The sequence below is a fragment of the Episyrphus balteatus genome, chromosome 1 (assembly GCF_945859705.1).
Source record: "Episyrphus balteatus chromosome 1, idEpiBalt1.1, whole genome shotgun sequence".
Lineage (NCBI taxonomy): Eukaryota > Metazoa > Arthropoda > Insecta > Diptera > Syrphidae > Episyrphus > Episyrphus balteatus.
This window is the reverse complement of record NC_079134.1, coordinates 76696265-76716638: the sequence shown is the minus strand read 5'-3', so window position 1 is coordinate 76716638 and position 20374 is coordinate 76696265. Positions and strand designations below refer to the sequence as shown.

General features: G+C 31.3%; 1 protein-coding gene across 5 annotated transcripts in view; it reads right to left on the bottom strand.

Annotated features, from left to right (window-relative positions):
* Positions 1-20374, bottom strand: part of LOC129905216 (uncharacterized) — a 429598-nt gene that overhangs the window by 308909 nt on the left and 100315 nt on the right. For 4 of the 5 annotated variants that reach the window (XM_055980641.1, XM_055980642.1, XM_055980639.1 and 1 more), the window contains exons 2-3: positions 10139-10225; positions 9963-10084 (exon numbers count right to left, since the gene is read on the bottom strand). In XM_055980641.1, coding sequence (XP_055836616.1) covers positions 9963-10084; positions 10139-10225 — 209 coding nt within the window. The remainder of the gene's footprint in view (positions 1-9962; positions 10085-10138; positions 10226-20374) is intronic. The other variant, XM_055980640.1, reaches the window with a different exon arrangement.

The window sequence follows — 20374 nt, the reverse complement described above, 5'->3', positions numbered from 1 at the left end:
AACATATAAACAAAGGCAATGAAAAAAAACAGGATATACCTATGTATTTATATTATATTACCCCGCACGCATCAAGCGCGAGTGTAGTATAATAAATAATACAACCCAGAAATCAACCTAAATATGCAAATCAAACATTGTGTACCTACATGTCAAATGTCAATATACATTTTTACACACAAACAAGTGCATATTTAACAATGTACCCACATATCTAATCCTTTACCTATATCCCCGCACGAGCCATGTGAATATTACACAATGCAAAGAACAGAACAAAAAACCCAAAAATGTCAACTCGCACGCGCGAGTGCGATATTATAAACACGAAATGAATTGTTAGGAAAAACCCAAGAGTCAAAAAGAACAAAACAACCCTTTTTGAAAACCAAAGAAAAAAACATCTACCTACAAAAAATATCTACCTACTCTCTGCAGCATCTTCATAATTTCATGAATGATTTCTGCCTGCTTGAGTGAGGAAATCGGAAACAAAAAAAAGTATTATGTGTATTATGTAAACAAAAAAAAAACAAAATATAACGAGAAAATGAGAGCGCAAGAGCAAGTTTTTTTTTAATAAATAGTAAAGAACAGAAAGAAAGAGTTCATCAGCGCCAGCTTATGCAGTGGCATTCTCTTGAACTAAATTTGTATGTGTGCGTGATTAATGGAATTTTCAAAGTAAAAAAAGCTAAAATAGACACTTTTTCAACAATTTATATTAAAAATTTGAAACTGATTTGAAATATAATGAAAAAAAAATAATAAAAATAAATTGTGGATGCTTTGACTGCCCCTTCCTCAAAAAAAGGATGCAAATATTGGTTTAGTAAAATCAAATTTTTAGTGTGTAAATAAAAAAATATTTTTTTTTTTGCAAACTGGATGCATGAAAAACTTTAGTAACTTTCCGTAACAAAATTCAAAAATATTTTTAAAAATAATCACGCTTTGCCCCACGACTAAAATGCTAAAAAAGTGGATGTTGACACTTTTCCTTCAAATTAACCGTTCAAACTAACGTCAAATTAAATTTTAGTAATTGTTTTGGATTCTCCTAATTCCACTTTATTATTTTCTTTTTGTTTCATCTAAAATCACTAATAAATGGTAAAGTTATTCTAAGAAGAGTGAGTAAAAAAACATGAAATTACAACAAATTGACGAAGCTTTTTTGCTAATAAAAAAAAAAAAAATCTGTTACACCTACTGCATGAAAACACATTTGATCATTATAAAACAAAAACAAAAAAAATAAAAAGTTTATAAACAACGGTACCCCAACCAAAATTCTGATTCAATCTAAATTTGCAGGAAAAAAATCAATTTCGACTCTTATACAAATCGCAAAAGATATGTTTCTCAAATTTAAATGATGCATACGTTTATTGCCTTTTCAAAAAATTGCGTTGCATACGATTATCTTATAAACTGCAAAAGTTATACAACAATTAGTCAACCATCTTCCATTAAAATGCTATGGAAACCCCCCCCCCCTTAATGTGTCCTGACTTTTCATTACCGTTCACTCTGCAGACAGACGCCAGTAACTACGGTCTGGGAGTCGTTCTTTCACAGAACACCGAGTGACGAGAAAGAGTAATCGCTTACGCCAGCCGCACACTTACCGATCTAGAAAAGAAATATGCTACAACCGAAAAAGAATTCCTAGCCATTTTATGGGGCATCAGGAAAATGAGACCTTATTTTGAAGGTTACCATTTCACAGTGATCACTGACCATCATTCATTGAAATGGCTTCACTGTCTCGAAAATCTATCTGGAAGATTAGCTCGTTGGGCTTTAGAACTTCAGCACTACGATTTCGAAATACAGTACCGTAAGGGAGCTATGAATGTTGTCGCCGATACTTTATCCCGTGATCCATTACCGATACCAGACGGAGAAATCCTAGCCATAATGGAAGAGATAGGTGATTGGGTAGAAAATAAGATCTATTAAGTAAAAGAAAATCCAGCAAAATACCCTGATTACCAGTTACGAGAAGGTTCTCTCTTTAGAAAGTTTCCAGCCCATCCTTTAGCCGATAAAAGTTTTGAATGGAAATTATGCATTCCATTAAAAGATCGAACAAAAATTTTATCTGAAAATCATGATGTACCTAGTTACGGCCGGACACCTAGGAGTAACCAAAACAGCTGCACGAATAATGGAAAGGTACCATTGGCCCGGAATGTTTCGTAGCATAGCAAAATATGTACAACAATGTAAACTTTGTAACGAATACAATACTGCTGATATCCCATGGGATACAGTTTGTGCTGATTTTGTTGGTCCTTTAGCAAGATCAATGAAAGGAAAAAACCACGATGTTAGTAATTGTAAGAGCTGCAAGTACAGCTTCACTGATTAAAACTCTCCGAGAAAAGCTCCTCTTTCAGTTCGGAATACCAAGAGTATTTTTGTCAGATAATGGTGCACAATTCACCAGTAACCAATTTAAAAACTTCTTAGACGAACTCGGTATTCAACCAATTTTTACAGCACCTTATACACCACAAGAACATCCAACCGAACGTGCAAATAGAGTTATAAAAACCATGATAGCACAATACGTGCAAGGGAATCATAGATTCAGGGATGAATATTTGCCCGAACTAACATTCGCCATTAACACCAGCAGAAGACATATCAATTACAAATGAAAGAATGCAAGCACTATATCAACTAGTCGCAGACAACCTGAAAAGACCAGCCGAGACGCAAGGGAAGTACTACAACCTGCGAAGAAGACCATGGCGTCCCTGTATTGGAGAATATGTGTACAAACGAAAGAAAGTACTATCCTCCGCGGCAAACAAATTACCGAACAATTAGCTCCAAAATACGAAGGTCCATATGAGGTAATAAGATTAGAATCACCTGCTATTACCGTTTTGCTAAAAATTGGAATAGACGGGAGAAGGGCACAATTGGTACGCGCTCACTTGAGGGACCGGAAAGGGTATAAAAGGAATGATGAGGTTGACACATCGATCATTAAAAGTTCAGAGGTTAATATAATGGCAACCCTCAACCCATTTGTGCGTAAACAAAGGGTTGGGTTCGATATCCCGCTTTTTATATTCCCGTTTTTTAAAATCCCGCTTTCAAAATCCCGTTTTTCATTATCCCGCCTTTTATAATCCCGCTTTTTAAAATCCCGATTTTTATAATCCCGTTTTTTATTATCCCGTTTTTTATTATCCCGATTTTGCAAGCAAAACTAGTTGTTTTATTTAAAAAAATCGCGCGATTTTTTAAAATAAAACAACTAGTTTTGCTTGCAAAATCGGAGATTGTTCTTAACGCATTTAATTAAAACCTTTAACAAAAAATATAATATATAAAAAAAAATAAGAAAAAGTAAGGAATGTGATACTAAAAAGAAATCAATTAACAAACAAACTTTAAAGTTTCAGAAGAACAATCAAATCGTGATAATCCTATAGATTAATAATAACATGAAATGATTACAACACCTTAAATTAAGTACACACTACATAATCAAAAGAAATTTCATTTAAATATATTTCAACTTATATTATTAAATGCATTTCAACAATTTTGATATTTAAATAAGTGAAATTTCTTTTACTTGTGAACTCAATTTAAGGCTTTAACCATTTTATGTTTTTATAAAAGAAATACCGTTTTCATAATGTGTTGAAGGTACATATTGTATGGGCTTTACAACGCAAAAAAAAAAACAGTTTTACTAATTTTTTGTCTATTTCTCATGATTTTTTTATTTATGAACTAAGCATGTATTTTGTAAAAAAATCGGGATTTTCTGGATTTGACGGGATTTTAAAATGCGGGATTTCAGAAAACGGGATTTAAAAAAGCGGTATTTTAGTAAACGGGATTTTGAAACTTTTTTTTCGGGATTTTCGAAAAACGGGATTTTAAAAAGCGGGATTCCGATACGCTCCCGTAAACAAACAATGCCAAACAGACCTGGAACCAGCCGAGCCACAAACAGCAGAAGCATCATCCAGCTCCCGAGTGACCAGGCGCGCATAAAATTGCTTGTAAAGACCTATCAATTCTCAAACGGCTTAATTTCAAAAAATCATTTCAGCAGATGCTTTTTTGCATTCTTTATGATCATAATGTCACATAGTATACTTATAGAAGGTAATATATTGCGCATGTTGTTACACATACAAAGAAAGAAAATAAAAAGTGAGGAGCTGTTAAATTGCATGTGTGTTGTATAAAAAAAAATTGTAAATAAGTTGCCAAATAAGAATCACAGAAAAGTGGCAGTTCCTCTCCTTTGATCTACGAATTTGACAATCTGCGCGAAATGATAAATATGAAAACTCGGAATAATGTCATGTTTGATTATTATCTCCAGTTCAGTGCAGCCACTTCCAAAAAAAAAATTGCGCAGTATATCCATAAAAAAAATGCAGTAGATTAAAAAATTCGCAGTAGATTTTATTTAACAAGCGAAATACCTGTATGTTGAACTAACAGTCAGAATACTTTTCGTATTACAACCAAACTCATGTACAGACTTTAAATTAGGCATTTGTACTTCCTTTTAGAACCACCAAAAAGTCAACAAGAAGATGAAAAACTATCCTTCTTCAATCCTTCACATCGGATACTGTCAATTACATTATACAAACAAAGCACCCACATAACACATCCTCTACCTACTTTTCCGCTGAGAATTTCTAGTTATTATATATAATGCAACATAATTCTCTGATGCACAAATAACTCAAATGACATCCACAACAACAACAAGAAAACAAGTTTTCTCTTTTATTCCAAAATAAATAGGTACACGCTACAATATGGTCCACAAACACCATATCCATTATAAAGATCTGTTATTGAACAAGAATAACCCTTTTCTCCTGGTGGTAAATCGATGAACTAAAATCAGCCGTTAAGGGGGGGGGGGGGTAGCATTTTAAAGGAAGATGGTTGACTAACTATTGTATAACTTTTAAACGTACTTTTTTGAAAAGGTAATAAACGTATGCACATTTTTGCATCATTTAAGTTTTAGAAACATTTCTTTTGCGATTTTTATAACAGTCGAGATTGATTTTTTTTTCCTGCAAATTTAGATTGAATCAAAATTTTGGTTGGGGCAATGTTATTTATAAACTTTTTATTTTAATTTTTTTTTGTTTTATACAGATTTTTTTTTATTAGAAAAAAAAAGCTCCGTCAATTTGTTGTAATTCCATGTTTTTTACTCACTCTTCTTAGAATAACTTTACCATTTATAAGTGTTTTTAGATGATACAAAAAGAAAATGATAAAATGGAAGTAGGAGAATCCAATGAAATTACTAAAATTTAATTTTAAGCTAGTGTGATCGGTTAGTTTGAAGGAAAAGTGTCAAAATAAACTTTTTTAGCATTTTAGTCTTGGGGCAAAACCTGATTATTTTTTAAAATATTTTTGTATTTTTTAATGAGAAGTTAATAAAGTTGTTCATCAAGCCAGTTTGCCAAAAAAAATTTTTTTTATTTACACATTAAAAATTTGATTTTAATAAACCAATATTTGCATTCCTTTTTTTAAGAAAGGGGATTTTAAAGCATCCACAATTAATCTTTATTATTTTTTTCATTATATTTCAAATCATTTTCAAAAAAAAAATTTAAATATTTTTGCTAACAGTATTTTTAATATAAATTGTTGAAAAAGTGTCTATTTTTTACTTTGAAAATTTCATTGATCACGCACACATACAAACCTAGTTCAAAAGAATGCCACTGCGTAAGTTGGCGCTGATGCATTCTTTCTTTCTGTTCTTTTCTATTTATTGAAAAAAATTTGCTCTTGCGCTCTCGTTTTCTCGTTATATATTTTTTTTTTGTGTTTACGTAGTACTTTTTTTTGTTTCTTTTTTTCTCACTCAGGCAGGTAAAATCATTCATGAAGCTATGAAGATGCTGCAGAGAGTAGATAGATAGTAGATATTTTTTGCAAGATTATTATCTTTATTTTTCAAAAAGGGTTATTTTGTTCTTGTTGACTCTTGGGTTTTTCCTAACAATTCATTTTGTGTTTATAATATCGCACTCGTGCGAGTTGACATTTTTGTGTTGTTTTTTTTTGTCAGCGAAATTCTTTGCATTGTTTAGGGGAGTGTGGGGTCTTTTGAACACGGGGCACATTTGAACACTGCATATAACATTTTAGTTAATCAATCTTTTTTGGAAGTAATTCGATATTTGAGCCCGTCAACACCATATTCATATTCATTGACTTTCCTTGGTTATTTCAGCTAGCTTTCAGATTTATAGGTGGAAGGTGATTTTTATGGTGGTTTTGCATTGTTTCAGTTTTTTAGTTGTAAGAGTTTAAAACAAATTTTTTGGGTGATTTCAAAATATATATTAATATATATATATATATTAATGTTAAATATTTTTTCAATATTTTATGTCGTTTACACAGTTGGGGCAGTTTTGAACAAGTGTGTTGGGGCACTTTTGTACATGTTTGTATCAGACTTTAATGTGCTTCATTTAATAAATCCTAATCTTCTTATAAAAAGAATAATGAAACTACCAATTGTCGTACAAAATTAAAGAAAAAATGGAAATTTGTACAACATTATTGAAGATTTAAAAAAAAAATTACTGAATTCTTCAAGTTCTACGAGTACTGGACAGATCTCGATGAGAACTCGATTTTATACCGCTTAAATGGTATAGAAATTAAAGTCAGGCTGCTTACACCAATTAACACTCCTAGTACATGAAGAACATCCACTTTGTTAAAATTTGCATTTCATGTCTAGAAATATAGATTGATCACAAAATAAATCTATTTTACTCTGAGAAGCATATGAATTCCATTTTTCTAAGTTATGTTTGAAACGAATTTATTTCAAATCATTTTCAAAAAAAAAAAATGTATATATTTTTGCTAACAGTATTTTTAATATAAATTGTTAAAAAGTGTCTATTTTTTACTTTGAAAATTCCATTGATCACGCACACATACAAACCTAGTTCAAAAGAATGCCACTGCGTAAGTTGGCGCTGATGCATTCTTTCTTTCTGTTGATGTTGATGAACAAGAATCTTCTTTATAGTCTAAGAGCCAGCGACCTAAAGTTTGCAGGTAATTGCTTAGTATTCAGAGTCATACCAATTTATAGTCTTCACCGAGTTATATAAGAAACCGCTGGTCTGCCTGGCCGTATACGTGGCGAACATGTGTAAAATTTGTCATGAAGGTGAAAAAAAATTAAAATTTGGAAATCGACCTTAAATCAAAAAAAAATTATTTTAGGACAACAGAAAATCCTACGAAAATAAACGATAGCTTTTTTTAAAGATAAAAACTCAAACTACTTGCTGATTTTTAAATAAATTTTTTTTGATCAATAGTTTTTGAAAAAAAAATTTTCAAACACAAAGTTTTGAAAAAAAATTCAAAAAAAGTTCAAACAGTTTTTTTTTTCAAAAAATATACCCAATAAAGTATTATTTTTTTTTTATTTTAATTTCTTTTATATATTTTGAGTCAAACACCGAAAACTAGAAGTCAAAATCTCTTTTACTTTTTCAGAAAACTGAAAATTACCAAACCTTCTATTTTTTCACCAACGCCAAAATTACGACTATTAATTATGTCTTTCAGAAAGGAAGTAAGATGTTCACGTTTTTTATTGCAGGAATCGTTCAATGGGTTATAAAAAAGATAAAACCGCGGAGTTCTATTAAATGAGAGGGTGCGAACTGGAGATAGGGGTGCAAAAGCCCCCTTTTTGGTTTTTTCAATATATCTCGTAAACAAAGCATAATTTTGAGATATTGTTCTTAATAAATTTTGTAGAGAATTAAATTTCCTATAATAATAATGTTTTTTAAAAATTGATAAAAAAAATTTCCTTACCAAAACAGTCAAAACAAACAAAAAAAAAATAAAAAAAAATCAATTTTTTTAGTTTTTTACTTTTTTGGTTGTGTCTCTTATTTGGGCTCAGATAGACATTAACCTTGCTCTAATAAAACATAGAAGATTAAATTTTCTTTAAAATGCTGATCTTATCAAATTTTTTCATTGAAAATTAACCAAAATATGGCCATTTGAACCTATCTTTTTTTCGCAGATTCAGTTTTTCTCAAGTAAAAAAGAAACATTTGAGGGGAAAGTACTATAACTTAGCAACCAATAATTGATAGCGGTTTTTTGTAGAAGGGTTAAATACAATCATTTTTTACTATGGGAGGGGGTGTCTATCTTCCCCCGTTTAGGCGGAAGGGGTTATTAAAAAAAAGAAAAATACTTAAAATCAAAAAAATTTATTAAAAAACAACGGTAACACTTACAGTTATGAACGATACTTTTTTCGAAAGCTAAAATTATACACTTAATTTAAATTTTTAAGTTAAGTTATTTAAATCAATTGTTTTCAAAATAAATGAATGAGCCTGGTAAAGAAAGTAGTTTTTGCATTTTTAATTTTTTAAGGAAAACAAGAAGGCATAAGAACATAATGATTTTCAGTTTTTGATAAGAAATCAATTGAAGCTGTTTACTTTATGGACAAACTTCCTATTGAAATCCAAAGTCATTCTTAAAATAGTAATCAACGTGTTTTTTAAACTTTTTTTTCTAAAATTTTGACTTTGAAATCGTTTATTTCGAAATAGTCGGTTTAAATTGAAAATTAGGGTGTTTTTTTGGTATTAAGTCAAAATAAGGTGAACAAATTAATATTTTAAATCAAATAAATTACAGTGTATTTGGGACATAATAAGGTAAGTTTTCACCAAATTTCGTAGAAAAATTTTTGTTTTTGAGAAAGATAAAAATAAAAAACCAAAAACTCGGTTTTTTGAATTTTTCACATAAATTTTGAGGTTATGTGAAAAATTGGTCATAAAAAAGTTGTAGATCTATTTATTACCTACAACTTTGCCATACAACTTTTTTCTATAGGACTTGTAGTTTTGCCGGAAATCGAGATATACCATGTTTTACAATTAAAAACTCAACCCACCCAATTAGGACTTGCGGACATAAGATTTTTTTTAGATTTTTGAGGGTAGTTAAAGAAAATCCAAACAAAGATTAAAATGAAAAAAAATAGCCTATTAGCACTTATTCCTTAGATGAACAAGAATCTTCTTTAGTGCATATCCTAAAATTTGCCCCTCCATCAAAAAATACCATTATTTCGTAGGTATATATATTTTTTGTAATGGATTGTTTTTATTTTTAATAATGATGGATTCTAAAATCTTCATGCAAAATTTGGTTCATCTACCATAATTTTTAAGGGTTTTTCGGCAGTAAGTTTGCAACTGTTATAATAATATGAGTTGACAGATGAAAAACAGGTATAACTTTTTCCAGAGACGTCAGATTGTCTTGATTTTAGATTTTTTGGAATCAGCATTAAAAAATACCTTGAAATCATGTATCATATGTGTATATAATACCATAGCCTATTTTTGCTAATTTTGAAAATCTCCATTTCGCGATTTGACCTTGAAATCGCGACAAGCGGACATGAGATTTTTCTAGACTTTTGAGATATGTTATAGAATGGCAAAAGGAAGATATTGAGCAAAAAAAATTTCTACTAACATTCATTCCGAGGTTAAACCCTTATTTGACTGGATTATGAGCACATTTTTCACATCAAATAGGTGCTAAATGACTAAAAAATTATTTGGAAGGAAAAAAAAATTATTAGTTGGTCGTTCGAGCGTTTCAGAAAGGCTCTTGTAAAAAGTGTCCTAAGGTACCTCCCTAACCCCTATTTTTGTAAGAGTGCTATTTTGAGTTAGTATATTAACGAGTTTGTATATCAACTGGGTCACTCTAGACAAAATCCTTAGCTACGCCCGTGAGTGCTTTTACATCTTTATTCTCACAGAAGTATTTAAATTGGAGAGTGTGGTCAAACATTTATCTTAAAAGAAGTTTCGTAATTTATCGTTACAATAGTAAAATATTACCGTTCTCTGGATTCAAGTCATTATTTAAAACAGGCGTACTTATTTTATCCATTTCCTCTGCTAAGTCTTTTACATCGGCTTTGTCTATCCTTGGAGATTTGTATTCACTTCCAGAGTCATCGCTAAAAAAATTAATCCGTACATGATTGGATTTTAACATTGAAATAAAGTATTACCTTTCTGACCCTTCCGACTCTGCATCTTTATTGTTTTTTTGAGACGAACTGCAAATGTTTCCCATCTTAATTATGAAGAGAAAAGCCCTAAAATAGATATGCAAGCATGTGTTATTTGATTTTAAAACAAACATATGTATAGTGTATACAGGGTGATTCAGGAGTAATGTTCCAAAAAGCTAGAGCGTGTAGGTTGGGTCGAGACAAGAAAAAAATCGTATCGGAGGGGGGTCTATTCCCCCTCGTTTAGCGGGCAGGGTCAATTTAAAAAAAATTGACTTAATTTGGAAAAAAATTATTAAAAATCAATTAAGTAGGTACTAATTTAGTTTCTAAAATTCGAAGTTCTTATTTGTTTTTAAACAAAAACAGAAAACTGGATCCAAAAATATCTTGTCATTTTCAAAAAATTAACAAAAAACGAAAAATACTTTTTCTAGGATACGAAAACAAAATGAGTAGTTAATTAGATACGATTTTGAAAAAAAATTAGTGCGATTTTGATTTTTCAATATTTTGAATTTTAAAATAAATTTTTCAAACTCCTTACAGGTTTACGTAAACAAAAAAAAAACAAAAAGTGATTTAATGATAAATTTGAACAATTACATAAGCTTACAAAAAAATAAAAACTTTTCGGATACCAAGTACCGTTATACTTTTCATATAGATTTGAGCCTAGGAAACTCGGAAATCTTATTTTTTTTCCAACATACAAAATATTCGGACTATATCTTGAGAAATAAATGATCAATCTGAACAGAAAATTTGAGCATTTATAGATATTGAACACGTAACAGAGAAAATAAAATACAACATAATGGTCACAAAAATTGAATACCGCTACAATTGGATAAAATATGGACTTTCAAAATATGCATTTGAAACGCCTTGAACTTCATACTTATACCGCGTCTTTATTAATTTTTAAGAATTAGTTTTCTTTCAAAATTTAAAAGTTTCTTCGAATACAAAAGAAACTTTGTACATACCCAACCTTGACCCCACCCCAAATCCTTGTATTCAATGTGTTTTTTCAAACTTTTATTCACAAATTTTGACTTTGAAATCGATTATTTCGAAAAAAAAAATAACTTGATTTAAAAATAAGAATTAAGTGTAGAATTTTTGCTTTTGAAAAAGGAATCATTTATAACTGTAAGTGTTGCCGTTGTTTTTAAATATTTTTTTTTTAATTTTTGTCATATTTTAGAAAATTGCCCCTCCCGCCTAAACGGGGGGAGATAGAGCCCGCCTCCCATTGTGGAAAATGCTAAGTTATCGTACTCTTGCCCAAATAATAGTTACATAGCTACATTTCAGTTACAATAAATATTTTTTTTCAATGGAATTTTTTTTATTTGCAATAGCAAGGAATACAATGGTTGACAGCCCCGATTTTTGTACCAATTATTGGCACCCTTCACGCAATAAAGCATTCCACAAAAACTAATATGCCCATTAACAAAAATCATGTTTTTTTCATAATCTAATTTCATGAAAAAAGTTCAAAAAATACAGTATTCCCGCTAAGGACACTGAATTTGGTAATTGTCCGTTTTTTATTATTTTTTGAGTTTTTGGATGAAGATTTATTGTGTTTAGCTTAACAATATAATAAATTAAATGTTTTTAATTGTTTTTTATAAAAAAATATGTTCAAATTAATAAAAAAGGGGTGTAATTGGTCCCATATAAAGTAGTGGTTGTATTATTGGCAGGGACATTAATCGTTAGCACTGCCAATGATTGTACCTTTAAGACTGCCAATAATTATATCGTGTATCCGTTATAAGCTAATGTTTGAAAAATGGGGAAAAAAGAGCTCAAAAGGATTGATAGATTTGCCAAAAACTCGTTACAGACGACTTGAACGTGATTTCCAAACCCGTTTTTATATTATTTTAATATCTCGTTTTTGAAGGATATCTCCTATATGTATAACATTTTTGAGATATTGTCTCTAAAACGGCTGCAACCATTTCGATTAAATTTTGCGTACGCAATGTTCTAAAAAATTCTAACAAAAAATCGTGTTTAGCTTTTCTCAAAAATATTATACAGCAGAAATATGACGTTTCTCTTTTTTTGCGAAAATGACATGAATTTTAGTTAAATTTAAACTTAAAAAATATTTAACTTCTAAAAATAATCTAAGATAGGTACCTATGTAATTTGAAATGCAAGAGCCAGTACCTACGTACGACCCAGTCGTACATTTCATTTACTTTTTTTTTAATTGCGTTAAATGATGATTTTTTGTTATATTAAACTGTTTTTAACTAAACTTTGATAAAAACTATCATGAAAAACAATTTATTTGTTTTTTAAACATTTTTTTCTAATAACATTCAAGTCAGACATTCTTTAAACTTTAATTTGACATACATATGTACATATAAAACATAATATTACTTCAAAATTTGTTGTTGAACAGCGTAAAATCCGATAACAATTAAAATATAAAAAAAAGTCACCTTAATTTGATGTTACAAAATTATTAACGAAAATAAAAAAATTAACTAAATTATTAATTTAAACAAACGTTAACAACCCTCGAATGCATTTCGAAACCCTTTTGTTCATAATCAGCATTGCACTACTGAAGCTGTGGCTGCGGCTGTTGATTGAAGCGCGAGATAAGCATCGATGGGTAAAAATCAAACACAAAACAAATGGCAACGGTTAAATACAACAAACATGAAATTAAAGCAAGTGTGTTGTTAAATCTTCGCAAATAGACAAGACTTGATATTGCCGTTGTCTTGATTTAGAAGGTTATTGCTCTTTTGGATGTAAAAACTTTCGTATGCATCCCATTGCATCTCGTTACGCACTTGTTTAAGAACACGCACATTAGTCCAGTAAATAAAGGAGTTTTACCCTACAAAAGGTCCGGTAGTTCTAAATTTTTGATATGTTATGATGTAGATAAAAAAACCAAATTTCCACAACCACGCCCCTCTCCGCCCCCTTCAGCATCACCGAAAAACCATAGAAATCTGGCACTTTTTTCACTTTTATGCCCATAACTTTCTTCTGGTGCATTTTATTGAAAAAAAGTTGTTGGTAGACTTGTAGAAAACATAATTTTCTACGAAAATGACCTTGCTAGTATTTTTATACAATCAAAAACAACGAAGTTATGAAGCTTTCAAAAACATATAAAATTTTGGATTTTGCAATATTTTCAGTTTCTTGTCACTTAACAGTGCTATAACCCTTTAACAATTGACTTTTACGCAAAAGTCTTCATAATCAATCTTACAGGCAATTTAATTACCTAAAATAAAATGTAAACCACTTTGATTTTGTGAATCAAATAACCGAGTTAGGGGTAAAATAGTAAAAAAGTATTTTTGATAGTTTTCGACACTTTTTGAATTATCCATCAAATGAAGGATTTGTATCCCAAAAGGTCGGGTAGTTCTTATTTTATATTTAAACGGGTTTTAATGATAGATTGAAAAAAAATTCAAAGCCACGCCCCCTCCGCCCCCTTAACCATACTCCAAAAACCAATTCTGAATTTTTTTCAGTTTTATGTCCATAGCTTCCTTCTGGTCATTTCAATGTGCAAAATTGTAGAACACAAAATTTTCTACAACTTGCACATCCAATATCCACCAAACTAAGAATTTTTCAAAAAAGTTACAATTTCCGATTTTCTTTATTTTCAGTTTCTTACCTGTTTACAGCGCTATAACTTCCTAATTTTTAATTTTTAGCCAAAAATCCTTTTGTAGGGAATTCATTTCCATGAATACAACTTTTATCTTTTGATAAAAACCAGGTAATAGTAAGTATTTTTATTTAATAAAAGTCATATTTCTTAATAACCTAGTTTAATATCTCATGCGCTTATAAAGTGGTGGGCTATGAGTGGACGAAGGTAAAAGAATTGGGGTATGAGGGGCAGGGGTAGCAGGTGGGGAAATATAGGAGTAATAGGTGGAGTTGAAGATGGTGAATTATGAGAAAAGTTGGCTTCGTTGAATTTTTCTTCAAATTGATCGATGATATCTGATCTTCAATGTCGTCATCTTCATAAAAAAATCATGTGGACGATTTTGACAGGATTGTCCACAGCAAAACTTACAGAATGTGAACATTTAAGTCCCTCTTTCCTGCATCTGACAGCTCCCATGCATCTAGGCACATAGGTATTTGCATGACATCAATTTTTGGGGAGCAGGATCTTGCACAGTTTTAATGCGTGGCATCCTCTCGTCCAGCCCCATTCCAGAGGATTTTTCTCAATACCCATCCACGCCATGATCTGGTGATAAGTAAGGAGGAAATGAAAGTGTGATGCATCTGTTGTAGGCGGTAGTTTGCACAAATTAAGTTTTGTTGAACTGCTCATAAATTTGAAATATCGAAAAGAGCTTAGAGATTGACCACTGTCCTCTCCATATAAAGCCAACAAGATATGTTCTTCCCCCTCCGATATTTTCTGAACTCTGGCATTTGGTCCTTAATTTCTCTGCAGCTTCAAGTGCAGAGGGGTTTTTGAAACATTTTGCAAAATTTGTTTTTTTCCGAAACCAAAGATGTTTGAGGTGGTGTCACATTCACTTATGGCATGAATGAGTAAGACGTTCTCCATAGAATTGAATGTGAAAAATGAGAATTCATCAGATAAATTGATCCTCCCAGGTTTTCGAAGGTACACGTTCTCGGTCCTAGGTATAGTAAGTCGATGTCTTCCTCAAAAATCTTTGAAGCTTTATGGTACCTGCTTTAGATACTAATTCTGGCGCAACTGGAAGAAAGCATTCGTACGTTTGAGTTGAATCAGGGGTGGTTGTGGTTGCATGATAGTAGAAACTTAAAGTAGCTGCGCATCGTGGTGACTTGATGAAAAGCCAAGGGATGTAATCATATCAATAAGAAGCTTAGGACCTTCCTATACATATACACTTATTCCTGTTAGAAGGGGGGAAAGGAAGGATCGGGGACGAGCAGCAGCTATAACAGCATGGGATAAGGCCAAACATTTCCTTTTCCATTTATCCAAAGGGCCACTCTTATTCTTCAGTATTACAGTTTCAAAAAATAGAGGATGGGTACTCATATGTATTGTAAACTTTAGACCGAATGACTTCCAAAACTGTGCCTGCAGCTGCTTTGACTACTCTCAACCTTTTAACCTTCTCCATACTTCTTAGGCAAACAGGATTTGACTGTTCTATTATCAATTTTATAATCACCTGTATTGTGATTTACAACTGTCAATCGATTGTTGATAAATACTGAAATTTGGGATTTTTAAACCAAAATTATAGGAAAACTGGTCAACTGGAATTTTGTAATTAGATTTCTTTATAATGACTAGGATATAAGATATTAAATTTTAATTTGTATCAACTATCGATTGATAGTTGTATATTAAGATGGTCCTTATTTTACTCTTTTTCGAAAATTGAGTGCGACGCCCCACACTGGGGAAATTTGTATGGGAGTGCGGAAAAAACTCAATAAAAACTGAACCACTGAATCGATTTGGATGAAATTTTCAGGAATGACAGCTTAAGTCGTAAGAAATCATTATTATTCATTTGCACCCACTGCCACGCCCTTTTAAAAATATTGTTAGAGTAATAAAGGATCCAGATATTGTTCTAAGAACATCTAAAAACTGCTATTTACAATTTACTTGTTTTTATTTGTTTGTATTATTGGAACATTACATTAAATGGAAACGAATAACTCATTATACTGTTGTCTAGGTCCTCGTCCACGCAAAATGAAAAACCCGAATTATAGTTAAAAAATACTCAAAAAACCACTTCTATCACATTTTATACAATTTAAAAAATATTGGCATCACACATTCTTCTTAGTAAAGGCATCTATTCTGTAACATTCCATGAGCTTTCTGCTTAGATCTTCGTATGAAATGCTAAAAACTGCCATTATTATAAAACATTTAAGCTACATACCTACATATGTATAACGAAGCAAGGTCAGCAAATCAAATATAATTTTTATGAAGTAGATTTATAAAAAAAAATCATGTGTGGAATTCACACGTGGTAGAAATGAAACCTGGTGGCTGGTCATCGGCAACAGATCTCCACAGGTGTTTTGAGGTATTTTTCAAGTTTTTCAACTTTAGATTGTGTAACTTGTAGAACACATACCGTTATGTGTGATATATATTAAACGAAAGGTAAAATTATTAGCATGCGTATTAAAGTTAAATCAAATTTTCTATATCTATAAAAACAAAAAAGTTATAGTCAATTGATTTTTCCTGTCGCTTTTTCGTTTCATAGTGTTTCAAATCACTACGATACTAAAGAAGTTTTCACTTCAAAAAGTGTTGCGAATTAATTTTACTTTCTCCATTTGTCTTTTCGGATAAGGATCTCTAGCTTGCAGCCAAAAAAATAAAAATCTGACAAAAAGGAGATTTTCTACTTTACAATTTTCTGGAAAACTAGAAGACATAGAAACACATGGTTTTCAGTGTTTGGTAAGGAATCAATTAAGGCAGTTTTCTTTATGATTCAATTTTGTATTCAAATCCCCAGTCTTGACAAAAATAGTATTGGACGTGTTTTTTTAATTTTTTTTTCAAAATTTTGACATTGAAATCGATTATTTCAAAAACAATTAACTTAAAGAACTTTATTTAAAAGCTAGAATTAAGAGTAATGTTCTGGCTTTTAAAAAAGATATTATTTATAACCGTAAGTGTTACCATTGATTTTAAATATTTTTTTTTTGCTATTTTAAGTAATTTTTAAGAAAATCATTTTTGCGACCAAATGAAGTTTTCAATTACCAGTAAAAAACGCAGTGGCACCTGGTGGCACCTTAATTTGGCCTCTATCGAAAGGTAATTTCATAAGGAAAATGTTTTTAATAGTCTCTAACTGTAGGCAAGTGTAGCTAAAATTATATACACAAAAATATGAAAAAATCAAGGCATTTTTTTCTCTTTTCTTTAAATAATTATATAAAATAATTAACATCTTTAAAATTAATAATTTATTCGTATATAGACAAATTATGGCATCTTTACGGAAAAATAAAAGTGTATGAGTCGGCTCAAGCAAAAAAAATTACACAACTTTAATTTCAGGGTATTTTCACTTCGTTTTTTATACTTTCAACAACTTGTCCGTTTACAAAGCTCTAAAAAGTAAACTACAAGTCCGATTTTAGTAGTTCTTTCTGATTTTGATTCAGATTTTATTCTAGAATTTAGAAATAGTATTGAAAATTTTCTTCGAGGTACTTAAAATTTTTGACTTTTTTCCGCAAAATCCCCAGTGTGCGCCCCCAATATTGGTTCCAAATCAGGAAAAAAATACACTATTTTTTCAAATTTTTATCTCTGACCCTTCCGGGGCGATATTCTGTGTCCAGTGTTGGGTAAATGGCGGATTTTTGATATAAACTTCTTAATGAAATATTGGTTCCAAATCAGGAAAAAAATACACTATTTTTTCAAATTTTTATCTCTGACCCTTCCGGGGCGATATTCTGTGTCCAGTGTTGGGTAAATGGCGGATTTTTGATATAAACTTCTTAATGAAATATGGTCCATATTTCATTAAGAAGTTTATATCAAAAATCCGCCATTTACCCAACCCCCTTATTTTTAGCTTCATTTATTGGACTACATTGTCTACACGCGGGGGTTCGGTTGGTTTAAACGAATGCAGGCTAAATGGTCATTGAATCTCTTTTTAATGCTTCTTTTCGTTTGTCCAAAGTATTCTTTTCCACAATCATTGCACTTTACAGCATTGATACCTGATTTATCTAAATCGTTGGTTTTGTCCTTTGTTGAACCAAGGTAGTTACATAGTTTGTTGTTGTTTTTATAAACAATGTCAAAACCATGATCACTGAATTTTTTCTTTAATTTGTTCTCATGGATACTCGCTGATTTTTAACTTTTTCTTGTTGCGAGTATAAAGTTGTTAAGTTTGAGTTTCTTCCTTTATGTGAATGGTAAAAGATTAACTCATCTATCATCGTTTCACTATATCCGTTTACGATAGCTACTTTTTTAATGTATTCGTATTCATTTTAAAAGTTTACTAATGAAAGAGGTAAATTACAAAGCCTGTGTATTAGTGAATGATATGCTGCTTTTTGTTTTTTTTTTTTGGATTGGAGTGTGTGAATCCATGGTTATCGTTCTCATAGTACTACTTGGTTTATGGTAAATTCCAATTTTTATTTTTTCTCCGAAACGTTGTAGATCTAAGTCTAGAAAAGGAAGCTTACCATTTTGTTCTTCTTCACAAGTAAATTGTATGGAACTGTTTTGTGAATTTTGTAATTCCAGTATTTTTGAGATATCGTTGGCACAAAGCCAAAACCGCGAATCTGCATTTTTGGACATTTTCACTTTAATACGTCATTTAACTTGTTATCGGTCCCTCTATCCACTGCATCGACTCCAATCATCCATCTGTTGCCTAAAAGCCTAAAATATCAATTTCCGTAGCACGAGTTCCCATAAGATTGCATGCATTTCCAAAACTTTGAAGACGTTTTTCTCAAAACTACAATTTTGCAGATTCGTGGTTTCGGCGTTGTGCCCACGATATCTTCTCTTCTAATTATCGCGAACACATCATCAACATATCTCCACCACACTCTCGGTAATAAACTTTGATTACTTAAATTTACTTCAAAGGAGGACATAAATAACTCAGCAATTTCTTTTTAAATTAACTTAACAAAGGTTTGAAATTTACCCCTAAACCCCCACATATGCCTTTATTGGATACAGTTGTAGATATTGAAACGTGTTTGAAGTTCAAAGTTCCATCAATTCAACATGATATCACAACAACTGCCTTAGCCATAATAGATTTAAGTAAACAAAGTTACAAAGTTACAAGTACATCGAAAAAACAAATCGATACTATTAAAAAACTAAAAGAAAAAGATGTTGTGTATGTAAAAGCCGACAAAGGTAACAAAATAGTAATTTTGAATAAAAATGATTACAAAGAATGAGTTAATAATTTAATAATAAAGTGCAAATACCAAAAAGTTACGAAAAATCCTTTACCAAAAATGATTCGCGATAGTGATGTTTTGAGAAAACGGATAAGTGAGAATTTTGGTTCGCGATTGAGTAGATCCTTGTTAGTATCAAACCAAAAATTAGCACACTTGCTTTAATTTCATGTTTGTTGTATTTAACCGTTGCCATTTGTTTTGTGTTTGATTTTTACCCATCGATGCTTATCTCGCGCTTCAATCAACAGCCGCAGCCACAGCTTCAGTAGTGCAATGCTGATTATGAACAAAAGGGTTTCGAAATGCATTCGAGGGTTGTTAACGTTTGTTTAAATTAATAATTTAGTTATTTTTTTTATTTTCGTTAATAATTTTGTAAAATCAAATTAAGGTGACTTTTTAAATTTTTAATTAATAATATTACTAAGTCTTTAAATGCGAGAGTAATTCGCAATTCAAAGTGAAAAAGTGCTTAGGGGTGCCAACCCCTTTGATTGATTGATTGATATTTGGGGTGCAAGATGTACTGCAACCTGTAAGATCTATTGTACCCCCCTTTTAAGCTAAATGAGTTAGTACCTCATTTTATGGCTCCTCCTCTAACCTTATTCCTTTCATGAAATTGATTATTTGGGGTGCAATTTATCCTCTTCGACCCATGTGTTTAAATCTTTGGTGTATTAGTGCATTGCAACTACCCAGGATGTGATCTGGTGTTTCTTCTTTTTCGCTACAGAATCAACATGTTGCACTATTAACTAAGCCCAAAATACCTATGTAGGCGCCTTCTTAACTTACAGTGGCTCGTGAGGATCCCAGTGATTAACCTGAGATTGTTCCTACTTCGACTGATACATGATTTGAAACGCTCTCGGTTGTAGTTCCCGAGGAGCATTTTCGCTTGTCTCAGTTTTGGTAGTTCTGCCCAGTTTTTTGCTCTCCTCGTCTATTTTTATTTTATTTTTAATGACATTTTCTCCTATTCCGCAATACGGTTCGGATCCCATTAAAGGGGAATTTGCTCCCGTTTTTGCTAAGGAGTCCGCCTCCTCGTTACCCTGGACACCAACGTGCCCAGGTACCCAGTGGAGAGTGACTTTGTTTATTTTGCCAAGTTCGTTAAGTTTTCCTATACACTCCAATACTAGCTTGGAGTTGATTTCTTAGGATTTAAGTGCTTTTAGGGCAGCTTGACTATCAGACATAATGGCAATGTTTTTATTCCGGTGATTTAATTCG